This window comes from Ascidia mentula, chromosome 4 (assembly GCF_947561715.1).
Source record: "Ascidia mentula chromosome 4, kaAscMent1.1, whole genome shotgun sequence".
Classification (NCBI taxonomy): domain Eukaryota; kingdom Metazoa; phylum Chordata; class Ascidiacea; order Phlebobranchia; family Ascidiidae; genus Ascidia; species Ascidia mentula.
Genome location: NC_138569.1, coordinates 13,522,820 through 13,543,654, shown reverse-complemented (window position 1 = coordinate 13,543,654; position 20,835 = coordinate 13,522,820). Strand labels below are relative to the sequence as shown.

Below are 20,835 nucleotides of genomic sequence, written 5' to 3'. Positions count from 1 at the left end.
TACGCAGTGTCCTGATCTCATTTTTGTTGTTTTTCCACAAATTTTCGCCAACTTTGTCTGACAATATGGGCGTTTTTATGAAGAATTTTTTATGCTGATTTGTCTCGAAACTGACAGTCAGGTATGTTTCGTAACCATTACTAACGCCTTCCTACGTCAAAGGTTTTTTGTTTCCCAATACCTGGAACTAAGGGGCAGTTTCGCCACGGTTTTCAAAGGCGATTTCGACGAACTAACCACAAAAAATGTTTCGCCGAACATCTGTTACTTGTACGTCAACCTTCAAATAGAATATCAGTTACGAACGTTAGTATGTAATGGTGGAGGTCGACAGTATTGGATTCAGTCTAGTGATGTTCCGAGGCTATGGTTTGCCGAATTTGTTCGTTCGAATCAGCGATTTTGACGAAGATTCGGTTTCGGCCAAATAATTTGTTTTAATTCAGCCAAAACCCAACGCCCAAGAAAACGTTGTGGAATAACAACAATAGCGTGTGGACCTTGCGGATAATTTTCAATACTTTGAAAGTTGGTAGTGTTTCGGGATTAAAACTTGTCTTTTCTGCGTAAAAATCGTTTTGCCCACGAACGGTACAAGATCGGCAATACAATTGGAAACTACCAACGACGGTCAAGACAACTTTAGGTCCTAACACCTAGGAAAGAAACTGAGAACTTCGATAACAATTAAACATCTATCCTGTTATACCACGACTCTCTGTATTGCAAAAAAAATAAAAGCATAGAGTGCGCGTTTTCGTGACGTCACAATTAATGCATATTCGGTTTCGATCCGAACAGAACTTAGACGAATCGGTTTTCACACTAACAGTCTACTCCAAAACGTTGATGTGAGCTCATAAGAAATAATACGGCTGCTGGCATTTCAGCCTTCTGCTTCCCAATTAACACGAGACAGGTTTTGCATAAATGCTCTTTTGGGAAAGCACAGATCTTCCAATGTATGTTACATACACATCAGAAAATTATTAGTTGCAGTTTACAAATGGTTTGCGTTGTTCAAGAACAAAAAAAAACGAGTGAAAGCTTTAAATCATTAAACTCACCTTAAATACAAACAGGTTTAAATGATGCCATTAAAGTATTTCTGATTGGTTGTTTATATAGTGTGTTTACTTTATTTGGACAAAAGAAGGAAATGCGCTTGTAAAAAAAACTCTAATTACCCGTAATACCTACATAGTGTATAAAAACTTCAAAACATGACGTACCTCAGTAAAACGCTTTTTAATTTTCTTTAATGGAGAGTCGCAAAAAAACACATAACTGCTATACATGACCTGCTGTAAAACGCTTTGTTTCTTTCATAACCCCAAGGCACTGTAATCTTGCATTATTTAAATAACAAAAATGCGATTAATATTACGTCAGTTCCTAGAACTTATAACAACCAGCGATACATTTCTCAAATTGTTTTGCTTGTCAGAAGATTCGGTAAACAATATTGGATTCTAATTAAGTATTGGTACTTTGTCCTCTATGGTGATATATTAAAAATCGCTATAAAGCAATTCCTGATGCAATGATGTCAATATTATGGTTGAATGAACACACACGGAAAATTTAAACATTGTAGCAATAACGTGATGTGTATCCAGGACAAAATGTCAAAAAAAAATGCACCTACCATTATGAATTTGTGTAAGCACCATCTCTCGACTAGACGTTCAGGTCTAAATTGCTTGATGAAAAATGCTTTTGCATCCCCCATGAGAGGACTTGGTTGGACATTCTTATTAGTGAAAAGGAAGAAAAAATTGATTTTATATGAAACAGAAAAGTCAAATGTTAAAATGCGTACTAATCTCGGATTTTATGCAAAGCACAAAAAGCTCTGTAGCATGCGAATAAAATAATTAAACAACTCCATGTGCCGAAGGTCCAAGAAAAAATGTAAATCAGTGAAACAAGATAAGAATATCTTAATCCAGTTAGATCTTTTCAACTGCGTAAATTTCATCCTTTCAGCAAAGTATGCGAAAAATAAATACAAAACTTACTGTAGGTAGTGACTTATATTTTACACTTTTGCATCTTACCACACTTTTGTGGTAAAGTCGTTAAACTTTATTGATAAAAACATTTAAAATGAAACGAGAACAACGTAGTTTGAGACCCTGTAGGAGCATGTAACGACACAGCCCAAGCTCGCAAGGGTGAACGGGTTGACCTTTTAATGAAAAACTCTTAAGCCTATAGTTTGGTAGTTTGGACTGTGTCATCTTGAACCGACTTGCTGAAGGCCATGTTTTCATGACTTTCGTCCGCGGAAGAGAATTTAATCGATTCTTTGTTATCAGTTTGCTCTTCGTGAGCATATGCCGGATTGTGATGTCCTTCCAGTAAATGTTCATCTGATTGACATTCGATCATATTGTCCAAAGATGAGGAAGATGACGAGGGACTTTTATTGGAATCAAATTCATCCTCCAAACTTGCAGCAGCAAGAATCATTTTGGAGAATTGAGATTCCGGGTTGCTTAGCAATGTCTCAGATTGGTCGAATTCAGCCACCTACGACAAATAGAGGAAAATATTTTATTTCTAAATGATTTGCGAGGCCCCCGTTGTATTCAAATTACAATTATTATTTTGGTAACCTGCGCTAATTCTCTACCCCGGAACAACTAGTCATGTTTATCCTATAAACTAAAAAAAACAACCAAACGTATTTAATGTCAAGCTATAGCATTTTTTTCAATCAATTTCACAAAACGTACTCTCCCATCGTCCATTACAAGTATTTTGTCACATGTTAGGATTGTGTTGAGTCGATGAGCTATCGTGAGCATCGTACAATCAGCAAACGCCTCCCGTATCGTGTCTTGAACCAAACTATCCGTCTCACTGTCAATCGCAGCAGTCGCCTCATCCAACATAATGATCTTAGAGTGACGTAGAATGGCGCGAGCCATGCACAAAAGTTGTCTTTCACCCACACTGAAGTTTTCTCCATTCTCAACGACTTCACTTTCCAACTTGTCTGGAAGATCTCCGATCTATTATTTAATAGTTGAGTAAAATCAAAACTTCATCCACAGTTTAGTTACTAACCGCTAATTTCATGTGACTTCTTTCAAGAGCTTTCCATATTTCCTCATCCGAGTATTGTTTGAATGGATCGAGATTATAACGAACTGTACCAACAAATAGAACGGGATCTTGGGGAATTATGGAAAGCTTGCTTCTTAATTCCTCTAAATTAATTTCACTGATGTCAATTCCATCGATTGATATTCGACCTTTTCCGAGTTCAACCAAGCGGAACAACACAACACCAAGCGAAGATTTTCCTGAACATATGTGGTTTTAAGTCAGCGAAAAACCGTCAAAAATCAAAATGCATCACTTTTGCTTTATACAAGACTTTTTGCTTAATACAAGAGAGTTAAATTTATCTTTTCTCACCCGACCCCGTTCTTCCCACGATACCAATTTTCTCCTTTGGTTTAATTGTAAAACCGACACCTTTTAAAACGTATGGCAGATTGTCTCTGTATTTCATGTAGACAGAATCAAATCTGCACAACGCAAATACAACGGTGGGAAATTACAATATATGTCAAAACAGCTCCAATGTCATTACATGATTTTTCCCTGGTTGGGCCAATCTTCAGAAGTTTCTTTCATCGATTTGTAGTTTGTTTGTTCGGGTTCACATGTTTCAATGTATTCAGTAACTCTTTCCACAGAAGTAAAATATGATTCAGTCTCAACGCTAAAGTGAACACAAGCTTGAAGAAGACCAGTCATCTAAAAAAAATGCTTTTTCTTTTATGTGCACGCGCTTATTATTATTATACCTGGATGGCGTAAGACAAAGCGAGACCAGCGAACGAGGCCGAAGTAGCACCAAGAGCCTCTGGATACACGGTAGAAAATACCACGAAAAGTGCAACTGTGAATGTTACTGTGATCGTTATTGCATCTTGCCGCACTGAAAGCCACCTCATCGATGACAGGTAGGAATAAAACGTGGCAGAGTTCGTGTCCAACTGGCGCGAGAACCTAATGGAATACGACTCGGTATCGTTACACAAAATAACTAACTATCGTTTCTATCATTACTAACGTGTCGATGACGTCATCTGTTTTGTTGTAAGCATGTATGGTACTTAATCCTTGTACTGTTGACATAACGTGTGAAAACCACGGTGATCTGAAATTTTGGGTGTAAAATTCAATTTAATGCTCATTTGTAATAATCACTCATGTAATTAAAAGTGCTATTACTTGGTTATGTTGTCCAATCTCTTTAGTTCACGGACACCGCTTCGAAAATATACGTACATAAAACTAAACATCACAGTAAGAACCGCGATTCCGATAAGAAACCATGGAAACACAATCACCATTGTAACGATGGAAAATATAACTTGAAGAATCTGAAAAATAAGATGACGTTTAAGTTAACCTAAAACCTCATAACCAAAATGTCGTACCTGAAGTAGAAGCATGTCGAGTATTAAAGGAAGGCGGGCGTCAATATCGTCAAGATCGTTTGAGAATCTGTTCAAAACACTGGTCATATGAATTAATTTCTGTACACACAAAAAAATAGCGTTTTCCTCTAATTTTTTGTTTTTGCCTGTTTTCTTTCTTGTGTTTTTTAAACACCACTGTACTATAAATATTTCACTGCCGTAGAATCCATTGTCGTTTCACGCTAAGGAGCGCTGCACACTTGGCTGATCCAGCTTGGCTGCAATGCCTTGGCTGCGAAGCCTGTGAACCTAATGATGAGAATACGAGAGCTGAGATCGCCAAACATAAAGGGCCTGCGCAATGGGGCGATCCTGCCTTGCTATGCGAAATCATGTCATTACTTCTCCATTTTATTTCTTTTGGTATTGTTCATAATGTGTTGATTCTTTCATTTGTTCAGGATTTGATTTGATTTTAGGCGGTAAACTTTTCAATTCTTACTTTCAATACATCAAAACAAGTAATAATTATTGCTCGGTAGAAAATTGGATGAAAGCATAAAGTATAACGAATGTATTCACAAGATTGACACGAAGCATATTGCATATATGACAAACCCCTTTCTGGTCACCACAGCAGAACTCCTCGCATTGATTTCAAACTATGCAGTTAATGTGTTATGAAGTTCCTCATCCATCGTTATTATATTTTCTAGATTACCTGTTTAAAATGCGTCCAGTAGGTGTGCTGTCAAAAAACGACATCGGGCTAGCAAACACAACACGAAATACTTTGTTGTGTAATGTACTTGCTGCTCCTATCACCAATTTCACGAAAATCAAGGCTTTTCCAGCGCCAAAGAACAGAGTGATTACAAGGACAGTAAAGTATACCAACTGTAAAACAAAATACAACTAAAAAACGCTGCGACGTAACTGCTTAATCGTAGTTCAGATTACAACACCTGATAAAATCCTATGTTATCACCCGTTGATATGTTGCTGCTGACAATTGGTTCGCAAGGTTGTGGTGTGACATTGTATGCTGGAGGTTAAAACGTGTATAAATATAATATGTAAGCATAAAAATATTTTGAAAGGTTTTTATTTATTTCACCTGTAGTTGTGATATTGCATGGAATTCTTTCTCCTCCCTGGTTGATCCAATAACTCAACCACCAGTTGCAGAATGTTGCGCCGAAAACAAGTAAGATGAAAAACAAGCCGCAGCCGATGGAAATGATTAATCTGTGCACAAATTTGGAAAAAATAAATAAATATCCAACTTGACTGCTACAGTTTGACATCAATGATACGTTGGCGATGTCAGTGCACCAAATAATCTCAGTTGAACATTTGTTCAATCAGTATTATTTGAACCACATGCAATATGTAATTTACGAACGAACAATGGCTCAACTTGTCTCACTGATAATTCACAGCCACTAAACCATAACGTGCATCGCAACTCACCCTCCGGCTGCTTTAACAAATGCGTAATAAGTTTCCCATTTCAACGAACCTTCGGCTTTACCTTCGCTCGCTATTAAAGTTGCGGGTTCTTTTTCTACATTATCTGAAACGTACAAAAAATGAAAATGCAAAACCTGCTGTATGTTGTAAAGTTTAGTCTTTAGATAAGAAAACACCAAAGTCTATTTGCAAATCAAGTATTTTAGCAAGATGTTACAGTGGTTACTCTTGTACACCACAGTTTAACGTTAACCTCACCAGAAATTGCAAATCCTTCGAAGGCAGAGAAACTATCTACCGAGCAAATACTTCTCAACCTTTCACGTTTGGAATCACTTCGTTTATAACTTGGTGTAACGGGAGATGAATCCGGACTTACCCTATCCATATGTTCGTTATCTGTAGGAGAATTAGAGATGTAATAAAAGTATTAGTCCTCAAGCGTTGTTTTGTTGTTTGCAAAATATTTATTACACAAACATGTTTTGTAATTACTGACTTTAACAATTAAATAAAACAGATATGCAACGTATGAGCTGTGTATACCCCAAAGGAAAAAATTGGCATTACCACTTATCGTCCTTTGATGAATAATTTTTCGCACAAACTCCTTATCAACAACCTCCTCGGTTTCGTTTTCCTTTTGTTGCGTCAAGCAAAATTGTCTGCCAAGAATTGAAGAACCAGGGTTGTATATGATTTGTTAAAGTACAAAAGTAATTACGAATACTCACTGAATGAGTTCGGCGTAGTCAGATTGGTGTGACATCAACTCGTCATGTGTTCCATGTTCCGCAATTCTTCCATCTTTTAACATAATTACGTCATCGCAATCTTTTAGGTATTGCAACTGGTGTGTGACGAATATCACTGTCCTTCCAACAATCATCTTCTTAATGCATTCGAAAAAAATATGTTTTCCAACATGAGCATCAACAGCAGACAATGGATCGTCAAGCAAAACGATATCCCGGTTGCTATATACGGCTCTATATTGTAAATGTTGTATTCATTATGACTTTATTGAACTGGGGTGCTTTATAGTCGATTGCTTACCTAGCAAGGCTTACTCGTTGCTTTTGTCCACCAGAAAGATTGATTCCTCTTTCACCAATTTCCGTTAAATCTCCATCGTTTAGAATTTCAAAATCTGATCTCAAGCAGCAAGCTTCTACAACTGCAATTTACAAAGGTTATTAATTGAAACAAGTGTTGTAGGAAGTATTCACCTCTATTGTACTTTTCTTCATCCCAGGGACATCCGAATAGAATGTTTTCTCGAACACTTGCATGGAATATCCACGCTTGTTGTGGAACATACGCTAAACTCCCATTAATTCCAATTCTCCCACTTTGAATTCGAAGGTGACCCAGAATACCTGAGATGAGGGATGATTTTCCGCTTCCAACCGAACCACAGATTCCCAAGAGTCTACAGTAGAAACATTAATTGCATGGAAAATCTGAACGTGACAGAAGGGTCGCTTTTTTGGCAATAAAACTTATTTTGAGTTACAAATGGAGACAAACTAATCCAATTGTGAGTAGCAACATTTTCTAGCTAAAGAAGTTCGAACCACAAACAATTCATTCCCAACTACCATTGACGAGAAGATTTGTCATTCATAAAGAAAAACCCTATCTTTGTACATTTTTTGTTGATGGTAAATTACAGAACTTTTAAAGATTAGGCTCCACAGTGGTTCGACTGTTGTTTGATACCTAGTTGGGGACCCAACGAAGCGACATAGACTAAAAAGTTCCACAAAATGGGTTTCTGTGCGTGCTTGTTGAAAACTCTAGCGCTAAAGTTGATAAGACCTTGTGGGTCGAAGCAGTGTGCATCTCTGTGTGCAATATTCTAATTTTATTGTACATGAACTCTCTTAAATTTTGAAATTCCTTATTACTTCAATTAGGCTATTACGAAACACGAAAAATAACATTAATTAAGTTACGCCTAAAAAATGTCAAACACATTATCAATACGTGAATGAATCTTGTACTAAAGCTAAAATTTCGTTTCAGAAACAGGTTGTTGACCCGGGTGTACCCATATGCGTGTCATTTGTTCACAGCGCGGTTGACAAAGCAGGAATGAAATGTCGGGGAAAGGTTAAATTACCTTTTGTGCGGAATTTTGAGGTTCAGGTCATGAATAACTTGTTCATTTTTCGGCTCCTTTTCTTCAACATTTTCTCTGTTCTTTTGACGAGGCCGAGAAATTACTTTGTGCATTTTATCCTATATAAACCAAGTAACGTATAAGTACGAAGTAATGAACTTTTCCACCAGAGTTGCAAAAACCTTATTTTCGACAACTTCCCACACTCCACAGAAGTCAACAAACTCCACTGCAATGTCGCTGCTTGAAGGAGAATCATAATATTTATGTAGTTCTTCCATTTTTAATAAATTGTCAATTCGATTAAAAGATATAAAGACCTAAAAAATATCAAAAATAACTTTACTTTCAAAATATTTTAAGAAAGGTTTGTGATTGTACTTCGGCTACAGCTTTGACACTTTGCGGCAAAACCTCCAAAATGAATCTCATTGAGTTGTAGATGGCGATCACAGTGAATGCCTAAAATACAATATGAAAATGAATGTAAATTGTGGACAATTTAATGATTATCAAGTGCATAGAATTTTATTTAGTTTACAAGCATGTTGTAATAACCTGAGCGGCATCAAGAGGGTATCCAATTAACGTGTGCACCATAAATGTAAGAACTGTGGACAAAACAGGGACTATCGGCACTACAGATACTTGGCAACTTTGAATCAGTCCCGCTTTTTGGAGAATTCGGCGCTCGTTTCCTCTTATCACAGCTGCAAAATAGCCTTTGGTAAAATTTCGCTTTGAAAATTGAATTCAAAGTCTAACCGATCGCTTTGGCAAAGCTCTTCTCCCAAGCGTACATTTTTATAAGTTTCACGCAGGTCAAAATTTCGTTCATCATTCTTACTCTCTTATCAGTGATTCGAATGCACTTTCTTCTAAATTTGGCCATGAGTTTTCCGAGCGACATCTAGGTCGTAAAACTTGCCTTAAAGCAATGTCTTTTAGTTAAATCTTAACATACCTGCAATGGAATAAAAGCTAAGAAAGTCACGATTCCAATCAATGCCGTCCATCCAAGCAACATGTAGCTAAATACCGTGGCTATCGTCAACATCACTGGGGCTGCAACCAAAATCCCGCTCAACATAATCATTTCTGCCAATCTGTGGCCGTCATTAGCAAGTAGGTTGACAAGCTAACAAAATAACACAGGGTTTGTTGCCATTGCAAAGGCGAAGCGTTGTTAACTTTGCTGTTAATTTTTTCATAGATCAATTTAGCGAATTGTCACATGAATGCCGCGCCCTAAAACGATTCCTGTACGGATTACAGGCGGGGCCACAAGTATCCCAACAGGCAATTTATTTGGCCTACCTCTCCCACAGACTTGTTCTTAAGACTTCGAAGTCGGGCAATTTTTCGAAAAATTAAAGTTAAAACTGCTGCTCGAGTTCGAATCGCCGTCCTGTAAACAAAAGGAATTTAGAAGAAAACTGTCACGTAATTTTACGTTACATATCAACGTTTGCAATTCCGATAACCTAGTGGAGAGATATTCCGAACAATGACAAACTGACCATGCAACCTAAGTCCATAAAGGCAAACGTTGATATGTAACGGACAATTATACGTTACAAAAACCCTGGATAATCTTTTGCATTGTACCTATAGTTTATTGCCCAATACAATGCGAAAAGCCATGACCGACTTAATTCTGTGCAAACCAATCCACAACTTAAAGCAATTCCGTAACCGAGTGTGGATGATGTAACTGGCAAGTCAGCAAAACTCACCAACCTGTTCACCAGAACCGTCTGTAATAAAATTGGATAACGACATCTGTTATGTTGATCTCATATGTCTTCTGTTCTTTATTTATATTTATATACATATATTACAACTTCTCATATGCATCGTCCGTGACCATATGAGCAGGCGAATGAGTCATATATATAAAATATAGATTTATTTTTTAGTTAAAACGAAGACCTTGTTACTGACATGAGATTTAGGAACCACATAATTAATGCAGAAATTTATCATTTTTGTGTAATGTGGTTATGAATGCAAAGCAATAACATCCAAGAATAATCGACCATATCCCCGACCACATATGTACGCACATGTAGGGTTACATAATATAATGGATTAGCGATCAGTTCAAAGCACAACCGAAGTTGTGTGTAAGAAACAAATGCACAAAACAAATACGTACTGGGCCAAGAATAGCTGAAGTCACAGACAATGATACAACTACTGATGATGCAATCATTCGCGTCCTTGCGTAACGCAACACTGCCCTTTGAATTGAGGGCACACCATTGTTATTCTTGCCATCATCTTTATATAACCGGGTAAGTCTAAAAATTAAGCGAAATACCAATTTGAAATACATACAACAGAGCAAACTTTTTAAACAAACACAATAGAGCAACTCAAGTTATAGGTCACTGACACTACTGTTAACATTTCTTACGTAAGTTTATTCTGTAATGTGCGTACCGAAGTGAGGCCCAACTTGAACCATCGTATCTCGATAAAAGTGGAATATCCTCGACCGATAAACCTTTTCGAGCTTTTATAATGGTATCTGTCATCCAGGCAAAGGTCAGAAACGAAAAGAAATTGGCATTGTCAACTGGAGCCGGTAAGTTTTTTCTGAAATGAAACATTGGTCTGTTGCGCATGGTTTGCTCTGGGTGCCTGATGTAGGTCTCCTCCATGGATCCCGCAAATGATTTGCGTTGTTTTATGTACAGAAAAAAACAGTCACAGCATTAAATCATACTCACTTTGAAATGCGAATAGGTTTAAAAGATTGCAAGGAACGCCAATACTTTGAATGTTTTTCATCTTCGTCACAAGGATCTATTTTAGTTCCATTCATCTTAGTAGACTGATACGACTTACTTTATAATGTGTCTTGCAGTGCAGAATCGCAAAGTCTACTTCTCGGCTGCATGACTATATGGTTGTCGAAAGCATAACCGTTTTTCAACCGTGAACAGCGGTTTGTATAAAATGCTGACTGGCTGTCACGCTTAACTTAACATGAGGTTTATTCAAATAAATATCCACATTTTCCACAAACTTAATTGAATAATACAATAAGCTACAATCCAAGAAACAGCGATATTTTAAGCTACACATACACAGATTTGAAATTAACATTGTTTGTTTATATAATGTGTTTGTTTTATTTGTGGTAATGCTCTGGTTTATACTTTTTGGGCCTAATTAGGCGTAAGACCTGCACCTTATGTTGCACAAAACCTTTTAAATATTACGTACCTCAGTACAACACCATAGCACTAACATCCTTAATACATTGCTCAAGTTTTGTTGCCTGTCGAACAGTATCGCAAACAATATGGGGTTATAAATAAATATTAGTAGTTTATTGTCCTATGTGATGAAATAACAGAGAATGCCACAAAGCATTCACTGATGCATTTGATGTCAATATTACAGTTTGAATTACACATGTGCATTTTTCACAGGAAAATTGTGAAAAATTTTGGAGCAATAACGTGGGGTGTATCGTGGAGAAAAAAGTCAATCGTGTAAGCACCATCTCTCGACTAGACGCTCAGGTCAGTTGCCCCCCTGATGTTATTCGGCCCCTGATTGGACATTCTTATCGATAAAAAGGAAGCAAAATTAATTAGAAAACTCAAATGTCAATGCGCCCACTAATCTGGATGTTTTGGAAGGCCCATCTTACTGTATACATTGCAACCAAAATTAGTTACTGGATAACTGGATAATTACGTTACGTTTTTGCCTGCATATAAAGAATGTTCAAACCAATTATTTTATTGCAATTTTATGCTGTAAATTCACAGCAAGTAAAAACAGTACAAACTAGTCAAAAATCTTGTAATTTTTGGGACAAACGAACACTGTAACATATATGATTAAAAACAAATGTCATTATGGCACGAGGAAATCGACTCTATGTGCTCAAAGGCCAACGAAGAAAAAAATCAAGACTGTATTTTTTTTAAACTGTGTGAATGTTTTCCTTTTAGCAAGTATTCTCCATAGCTGTATGGTGAAGTAGGCTAAAACATAGATATAAAACTTACTGTAGGTAGTGACTTACTTATTTTAAAGTATTTTAAAACTATCGCATCTTACACTTATATTAATGGTGAAGCCATTAAAGTTATAGGTAAACGTTTCAAATAAAAAAAGGGCAATACAGTTAAAGACCCTGTAGGAGCATGTTATGGTATAGCTCAAGCTTGCAAGCGTGAGTTGATTGACTTATCAATGAAAAATCTTAAAGATTATAGCTCCGTAGTTTGGACTGTGTCATCTGGCGACTTGCTGAAGGCCACATTCTCATGACTTTCGTCCGCGGAAGAGAATTTAATCGATTCTTTGTTATCAGTTTGCTCTTCGTGAGCATATGCCGGATTGTGATGTCCTTCCTGTGAATGTTCATGTGATTGACATTCGATCGTATTGTGCAAAGATGAGGAAGATGACGAGGGACTTTTATTTGAATCAAATTCATCCTCCAAACTTGCAGCAGCAAGAATCATTTTGGAGAATTGAGATTCCGGGTTGCTTAGCAATGTCTCAGGTTGGTCGAATTCAGCCACCTACGACAAAAAGAGGGAAACTATTTTATTTGCGAATCACTTTCGAGGCCCTCGTTGTATTCAAATTACAGATATAAATTTGGTAACCTACGTTAATTCTCTACCACGAACAATCAGTCATATTTATCTAACAGAAAACAACAAAACGTGTTTTATGTGAAGCTATAGCATTTTTTTCAATCAATTTCACAAAACGTACTCTTCCATCGTCCATAACAAGTATTTTGTCACAAGTTAGGACTGTGTTGAGTCGATGAGCTATCGTGAGCATCGTACAATCAGCAAACGCCTCCCGTATCGTGTCTTGAACCAAACTATCCGTCTCACTGTCAATCGCAGCAGTCGCCTCATCCAACATAATGATCTTAGAGTGACGTAGAATAGCGCGAGCCATGCACAAAAGTTGTCTTTCCCCCACACTGAAGTTTTCTCCATTCTCAACAACTTCACTTTCCAACTTGTCTGGAAGCTCTCCGATCTATTATTTAATAGTTGAGTAAAATCAAAACTTCATCCACAGTTTAGTTACTAACCGCTAATTTCATGTGACTTCTTTCAAGAGCTTTCCATATTTCCTCATCCGAGTATTGTTTAAATGGATCGAGATTATAACGAACTGTACCAACAAATAGAACGGGATCTTGGGGAATTATGGAAAGCTTGTTTCTTAATTCCTCTAAATTAATTTCACTGATGTCAATTCCATCGATTGATATTCGACCTTTTCCGAGTTCAACCAAGCGGAACAACACAACACCAAGCGAAGATTTTCCTGAACATATGTGGTTTAAGGAGCAACAGAAATCCGAATAGGGACCATCGAAGAACAGAATGCATTAGTCTTGCATAACAGTAAATTAAACTTATTCCACTTTATAATTGCATACCAGAACCAGTTCTTCCCACGATACCAATTTTCTCCTTTGGCCTAATTGTGAAACCGACACCTTTTAAAACATATGGCAGATTGTCTCTGTATTTCATGCGGACTGAATCAAATCTGAACAACGTAAATATAACGTTTGGAAATTAAATTATGTCAAAAAAGCTCCAACGAGTGAAAATGTTATTACCTGATTTTTCCCTGACTTGGCCAATCTTTAGAAGTTTCTTTAAACAGTTTGTCATTTGGTTGTTCGGGTTCACATGTGTCAATGTATTCGGTTATTCTCTCAACCGACGTAAAGTAAGATTCAGTCTCAACACTAAAGCGAACGCACACTTGGAAAAGACCAGTCATCTAAACACATTAAACCGTTTTTTTTTTCCAATTTACGCTCGTTTATTTCTATTCTACCTGGATGGCGTAAGACAAAGCAAGACCAGCGAACGAGGCCGAAGTAGCACCAAGAGCTTGTGGATACACGGTAGAAAATACCACGAAAAGTGCAACTGTGAATGTTACTGTGATCGTCATTGCATCTAGTCGCACTGAAAGCCACCTCATCGATGACAGGTAGGAATAAAATGATGAAGTATTCGTGTCTAACTGGCGCGAAAACCTAATAGGATGCGAAATGGTTTCGTTATATAAAATAATATTATTTTGAAATTTACTAACGTGTCGATGACGTCATCTGTTTTGTTGTAAGCATGTATGGTACTTAATCCTTGTACTGTTGACATAACGTGTGAAAACCACGGTGATCTGAAATTTTGGGTGTAAAATCCAATTTAATGCTCATTTGTAAAAACCACCCATGTAATTAAAAGTGCTATTACCTGGTTATGTTGTCCAATCTCTTTAGTTCACGGACAGCGCTTCGAAAATATACGTACATAAAACTAAACACCACAGCGAGAACTGCGATTCCAATAAGAAACCATGGAAACACAATCACCATTGTAACGATGGAAAATATAACTTGAAGAATCTGAAGAATAAGATAACGTTTGAGTTAAACTAAAACCTTATTACCAAAATCTCGTACCTGAATCAAAAACATGTCAAGTATCAAAGGAAGGCGGACGTCAATATCGTCAAGATCTTTTGAGAATCTATTCAAAATACCGTGTCGATTAATTTGTTTTCTACAAGCAACATATACTTTTCGCTAAATTACATTTTAGTAATTATTTTACTCAGAAAAAGAGTGTGGCGGTTCGTTAAAAAAACAATAGCGTAATAAATTATTACGGGCGTGAGGTTCACTGCCATCGCAGCCAAGGAATTGTAGCCAAGCAGGTTCGGTCCCTTTTCCCGACAAATCGTGAACCTCACGATCATAATACGAGAGCGCAGGGGAGCGATCCTGTCATGCTATGAGAAAGCAGCACAAACTTCAACGAGTCTATTTACTAGATTACCTGTTCAAAATGCGTCCAGTAGGTGTGCTGTCAAAAAACGACATCGGGCTAGCAAACACAACACGAAATACTTTGTTGTGTAATGTACTTGCTGCTCCTATCACCAATTTCACGTAAATCAAGGCTTTTCCCGCGCCAAAGAACAGAGTGATTACAAGGATAATAAAGTATACCAACTGTAAAACAAAATACAACTAAAAAACGCTCGACGTAACTCCTTAATTGTAGTTCAGATCACAACACCTGATAAAATCCTATGTTATCACCCGTTGATATGTTGCTGCTAACAATTGGTTCGCAAGGTTGTGGTGTGACATTGTATGCTGGAGGTTAAAACGTATATAAATATAATATGTAAACATAAAAATTATTTTGAAAGGTATTTATTTATTTCACCTGTAGTTGTGACATTGCATGGAATTACTTCTCCTCCCTGGTTGATCCAATAACTCAACCACCAGTTGCAGAATGTTGTGCCGAAAACAAGTAAGATGAAAAACAAACCGCAGATGATGGAAATGAATAATCTGTGCACAAATTCAAACCTCAATTGATCACCAGTGATATTTATATTATATTCAGTGTACTGACAATTAATAACTTGGTAAACCACAAAAGCCAAGACATAACATGCATCGCAACTCACCCTCCAGCTGCTTTAACAAATGCGTAATAAGTTTCCCCTTTCAACGAACCTTCGGCTTTACCTTCGCTCGCTATTAAAGTTGCAGGTTCTTTCTCGGATACAACTGCATCATCTGCAACGTAAAAGATACTAATTATACAATACCTGCAGTTAAACGCCAAAGCATATTTGCAAACCCGGCACTTTTGTAACATGTAATAATTTTTGTTTTGTACACCACACTCTAATATTAACACTCACCAGGTATTGCAAATTCTCCGAAAGAAGATAAACTATCTACCGAGCAAATACTTCTAAACCTTTCACGTTTGGAATCACTTCGTTTATGGATTGGTGAAACGGGAGGTGAATCCAGGTTTACCCTATCCATGTGTTCGTTATCTGTGGGAAAATTAGGCATGAAAAGAAGTATTAAACCTCAAACGTTATTTAGTTGTTTGCAAATACTTTTCATACAAATTTGTTTGGTGATTGTTAACAGTTTTATTTTGAAGCACACAAAGTGTAAGCTGTGTATACCCCCAGCAGAAATATCGACATTTCCACTTATTGTCCTTTGACGAATAATTTTTCTCACAAGTTCCTTATCAACAACCTCCTCTGTTTTGCTTTCTTTTTGTTGCTCTAAATAAAAATTTCTGACAAAAAAATAGAAGAAGCAGGGTAGTATATGACTTGGTTAAAGTACAAAAATTAATTACGAATACTCACTGGATGAGTTCGGCGTAGTCAGATCGGTGTGACACTAACTCGTCATGTGTTCCATGTTCAGCAATTCTTCCATCTTTTAACATTATTACGTCATCGCAATCTTTTAAGTATTGCAACTGGTGTGTGACGAATATCACTGTCCTTCCAACCATTTCCTTTTTAATGCATTCGAAAAAAATATGTTTTCCAACATGGGCATCAACAGCAGACAATGGATCGTCAAGCAAAACGATATCCCGGTTGCTATATACGGCTCTGTATTATAAATGTTGTATTCGTTATGACTTACTTTATTGAAATGGATTGCTTTACAGTCGATTGCTTACCTAGCAAGGCTTACTCTTTGCTTTTGTCCACCAGAAAGATTTATTCCTCTTTCACCAATTTCCGTTAAATCTCCATCGTTTAGAATTTCAAAATCGGATCTCAAGCAGCAAGCTTCTACAACTACAATTTACAAAGATTATTACCTGAAGCAAGTGTTGTAGGAAGTATTCACCTCTATTGTACTTTTCTTCATCCCAGGGACATCCGAACAGAATGTTTTCTCGAACACTTGCATGGAATATCCACGCTTGTTGTGGAACATACGCTAAATTCCCATTAATTCCAATTCTCCCACTTTGCATTCGAAGCTGACCAAGAACACCTGAGATAAGGGATGATTTTCCACTTCCAACCGAACCACAGATTCCCAAGAGTCTACAGTAGAATCATTAAATGCATGAAAAACGTTGACATACAGGAGAGGCGTTTTTCGGAAATGAAGCTTTTCCAAATAACGTTACCAATCATAACCTGTTTTACGATGTGGTTTCTCGTTAAGAACGAAAGCAGGTTACCATAGAATACAATATCCCCATTAACGTCGTATCGATAAATCATACAATTGGTGTACGTTTGACGGGCTATTAGCGCGGTTATTTAAGGTCATCCCTAAAGGATATCCTGAAGATATGCAGGGACGTTAGCCCAGAGTACAAATAATGGTTTGTAGTGATCTGAGAGGAATTGTTAGCAATAGTATACTACACCAACACTGTTGTGTGCCATAAATCTAACTACATAAGTCAAACTCTGTTTGTTGTAAAACTAGGGAAATATTGTTTCAAACAATTGCTTTTGTATTTAGGGACCCCGCATGTAAAACTACACATAAAATATCGTAACCAGTATGTGATCGAATCTTGTACTGCAGCTAAAATTCTGTTTGCACTGTAAGTTTGCACATGACTACCCATGCGTGTTAGTTGTTCACAGCGCGGTTGACAAAGCAGATTTAAAATGTCGGGGAGAGGTTAACTTGCCTGTTTTGCGGAATTTTGAGGTTGAGGTCATGAATAACTTGCTCAGTTTCAGGCACCTTTTCTTTACCATTTTCACTGTCCTTTTGACGAGGCCGAGAAACTACTTTGTGCGTTTCATCCTATAAACCAGCGATTGCGTTAGAAAGTTTTGAAAGGCTGAAAATATACAAATGAATTCTGATTTGTAAAAACCTTCTTTTCGACAACGTCCCACGCCCCACAGTAGTCAACAAACTCCACTGCAATGTCGCTGCTTGAAGGAGAATCATAATATTTCTCTAGTTCTTCCATTTTTAATAAATTGTCAATTCGATCAAAAGATACAAAGACCTAAAACAAACCACCAGCAATTTTACTTTCAAAATGATATGGTGGAAGGTTTGTGCTTGTACCTCGGCTACAGCTTTGACAGTTTGCGGCAAAACCGCTAAAATGAACCTCATTGAGTTGAAAATGGCAATAACAGTGAACGCCTAAAATACAATATGAAAATGTATGTAAATTGTGGACAATTTAATGATTATCAAGTGCATAGAATTTTATTTAGTTTACAAGCATGTTGTTCTAACCTGAGCAGCATCAAGAGGGTATCCAATTAATGTGTGCACCATAAATGTAAGAACTGTGGACAAAACAGGGACTATCGGCACTACAGATACTTGGCAACTTTGAATCAGTCCCGCTTTTTGGAGAATTCGGCGCTCGTTTCCTCTTATCACAGCTGCAAAACAGCTTTTGGTAAAATTTTGCTTTAAAAATTGAATTCGAAGTCTAACCGATAGCCTTGGCAAAGCTCTTCTCCCAAGCGTACATTTTTATAAGTTTCACGCAGGTCAAAATTTCGTTCATCATTCTTACTCTCTTATCAGTGATTCGAATGCACTTTCTTCTAAATTTGGCCATGAGTTTTCCGAGCGACATCTAAGACGTAAAACTTGCCTTGAAGCAAATATTTTCCGTTTTTCTTTTAGTTAAATTTTAACATACCTGCAATGGAACAAAAGCTAAGAAAGTCAAGATTCCAATTAATGCCGTCCATCCAAGCAACATGCAGCTAAATACCGTGCCTAAAACCAACATCACTGGAGCTCCAACCAAAATCCCGCCAAACAGAATCATTTCTGCCAATCTTTGGCCGTCATTAGCAAGTAGGTTGACAAGCTAACAAAATAACACAGCGTTTGTTGCCATCACCAAAAAGGCAGAGTACAACTAACAACATGGTCGTGACTGCTTCATTGTTATAGCTGCATTAAGTTTGCAGGACAGAACCACTATAAATCATACGCGGTTATAAACTAGACCAGCAGTAAAACCGAACGACAAATATTCTTGTCATAATGTAGGCAAAGTCTTATTGGAAATATTGGTGTGATTTTTTTGGCGAATTCCCATTTTTTGTTGTAACTTAGAACAAATCCTCTGAGAATTACGGACGGTATACAGTATCCAGGCTTTCTGGCCTACCTCTCCCACAGACTTGTCTTTAAGACTTCGAAGTCGAGCAATTTTCCGAAAAACTAAAGTTAAAACTGCTGCTCGAGTTCGAATCGCCGTTCTGCAAAGAAAGTTGAGGAATTAAAAGTAAACATGAAACTTGAATGATCTTTTTCACGGTACCTATAGTTTATTGCCCAAAACAAAGCAAATAGCCATGACCGGCCAAATTCTGTGCAAACCAATCCACAACTTAAAGCGATTCCGTAACCGAGTGTGGATGATGTAACTGGCAAGTCAGCAAAACTCACCAACCTGTTCACCAGAAACGTCTACAATAGAAGCGATAATTAAATTTTTATTTCAATTGTAGGCAACATGCAATGTGTCGACGGTTTATAACGCAATCAAAGCCGCGCGTGATCAATAAAATGGCAGGAAGCAAATACGTACTGGGCCAAGAATAGCTGAAGTCACAGACAATGATACAGCTACTGATGATGCAATCATTCGCGTTCTCACGTAACGAAACACTGCCCTTTGAATTGAGGGCACACCATTGTTATTCTTGCCATCTTCTTCATATAACCGGGTAAGTCTAAAAAAATATGTGAAATACTAAATGGTATGTGTATCTATACATCGTATATGTAAGTCACTATAACTGCTGTTTTCAAATTCCGTATAGGTAAAGAACATATGCCTGTGGATGTACGCACCGAAGTGAGGCCCAACTTGAACCGTCATATTTTGATAAAGGTGGAATATCTTCAACTGTTAAACCTTTTCGAGCTCTAATAATGGTATCTGTCAGCCAGGCAAAGGTGAAAAACGAAAAGAAATTGGCATTGTCAACTGGAGCCGGTAAGTTTTTTCTGAAATAAAACATTTGTCACTTGCAGATTCTGTCGCATCAGCTGACTCATTGGCCCGACTAATTCGTAGGCCCAACATGTATTTACTGTTACGCTGTAATTTCTTTTTTGCACAAAAAGATAATACAGCCTATGCTTAACATTACCAGTCATATTTTCATTTTTGTTCATGTTCGCATGTATAAATCAGATTAACTGGCATCGACTGATTGTTCGTCATGGCTACAAGTGATTTACTTTGTTCTAGGCGGGAAGAACCAGTCAAGCTGTACTTACTTTGAAACGCGAATAGGTTTAAAAGATTGCAAGGTACGCCAATACTTTGAATGGTTTTCATCTTCTGCATAAGGATCACTTTTGTAAGTCGTTTTCCTCTTAGTCGACTTGATTTCAGTTGTAGGTTCATTGTTGTTTAAAGAACCGAAGTTTCCGTTTCTTGCAGACATGTGATTGATTTCATGCCAACTTATTAAACAAAATATTCACAAACACAGCTCAATATAAATGCGAATGTACTAAGACAAGCTTGGTTGTGCCACAGTTCCTGCGTTAAAAGTAGATCAGCTGCTTGTCATCTGCTGTCAGTTGTATTCCGTGTGTGATTGCCTTCGTTATTTTGGTGAGTATAATATCTGTCCCTGGCAATCATTGACTAGATTAGCTGCAACAGTTCCCTTTTTTCTAAAATTGTTCGACAAACAAAGCTCATGTGTTGTCTAGCGTTGCGAAACATTTTGCTTGCCTCAGACAGGCTTTAAAACTGTGCTGCTGTTTGATATTGCACACTTCCTATGAGAAACGTTGAAGGGAAGTAGTTGTGGTTGTATCAAAAGTAGCGCATATTGTTCTCCCTTTATGTCCTTACAGGTTACCACAAAAGAAAACAAAACCCCAGTTCATAAATGAATGGTGTTTACCCTCAAATATACAAATGATTTATTTGCTGAGTCAAGGGT

General features: G+C 37.3%; 2 protein-coding genes across 2 annotated transcripts; both read right to left on the bottom strand.

The window, feature by feature from the left end:
- Positions 1-2,073: 2,073 nt before the first annotated feature.
- LOC145899694 (ATP-binding cassette sub-family C member 5-like) lies at positions 2,074-10,951 on the bottom strand. The gene is made up of 29 exons (XM_082988589.1): positions 10,779-10,951; positions 10,489-10,644; positions 10,202-10,346; positions 9,652-9,800; positions 9,361-9,451; positions 9,008-9,181; positions 8,809-8,953; positions 8,602-8,753; positions 8,425-8,505; positions 8,226-8,363; positions 8,044-8,162; positions 7,148-7,350; positions 6,975-7,095; positions 6,653-6,907; positions 6,489-6,583; positions 6,177-6,317; positions 5,919-6,021; positions 5,563-5,693; positions 5,411-5,490; positions 5,167-5,342; positions 4,464-4,530; positions 4,255-4,406; positions 4,094-4,180; positions 3,825-4,029; positions 3,608-3,774; positions 3,430-3,542; positions 3,076-3,314; positions 2,742-3,020; positions 2,074-2,535 (listed from the first exon to the last, which is right to left on the bottom strand). Exons 1-29 carry the CDS (start codon positions 10,871-10,873, stop codon positions 2,215-2,217), a joined length of 4,380 nt encoding a protein of 1,459 aa, XP_082844715.1. The 5' UTR covers positions 10,874-10,951; the 3' UTR covers positions 2,074-2,214.
- Positions 10,952-11,822: 871 nt separating this feature from the next.
- LOC145899278 (ATP-binding cassette sub-family C member 5-like) lies at positions 11,823-20,529 on the bottom strand. Its single transcript, XM_082988012.1, has 29 exons — positions 20,156-20,529; positions 19,724-19,879; positions 19,458-19,602; positions 19,188-19,336; positions 19,035-19,125; positions 18,555-18,728; positions 18,344-18,488; positions 18,137-18,288; positions 17,960-18,040; positions 17,760-17,897; positions 17,568-17,686; positions 16,760-16,962; positions 16,587-16,707; positions 16,261-16,515; positions 16,069-16,187; positions 15,790-15,930; positions 15,550-15,661; positions 15,300-15,430; positions 15,147-15,226; positions 14,904-15,079; positions 14,528-14,594; positions 14,319-14,470; positions 14,158-14,244; positions 13,894-14,098; positions 13,670-13,836; positions 13,484-13,596; positions 13,130-13,368; positions 12,796-13,074; positions 11,823-12,596 (listed from the first exon to the last, which is right to left on the bottom strand). Exons 1-29 carry the CDS (start codon positions 20,323-20,325, stop codon positions 12,279-12,281), a joined length of 4,485 nt encoding a protein of 1,494 aa, XP_082844138.1. The 5' UTR covers positions 20,326-20,529; the 3' UTR covers positions 11,823-12,278.
- Positions 20,530-20,835: the final 306 nt, after the last annotated feature.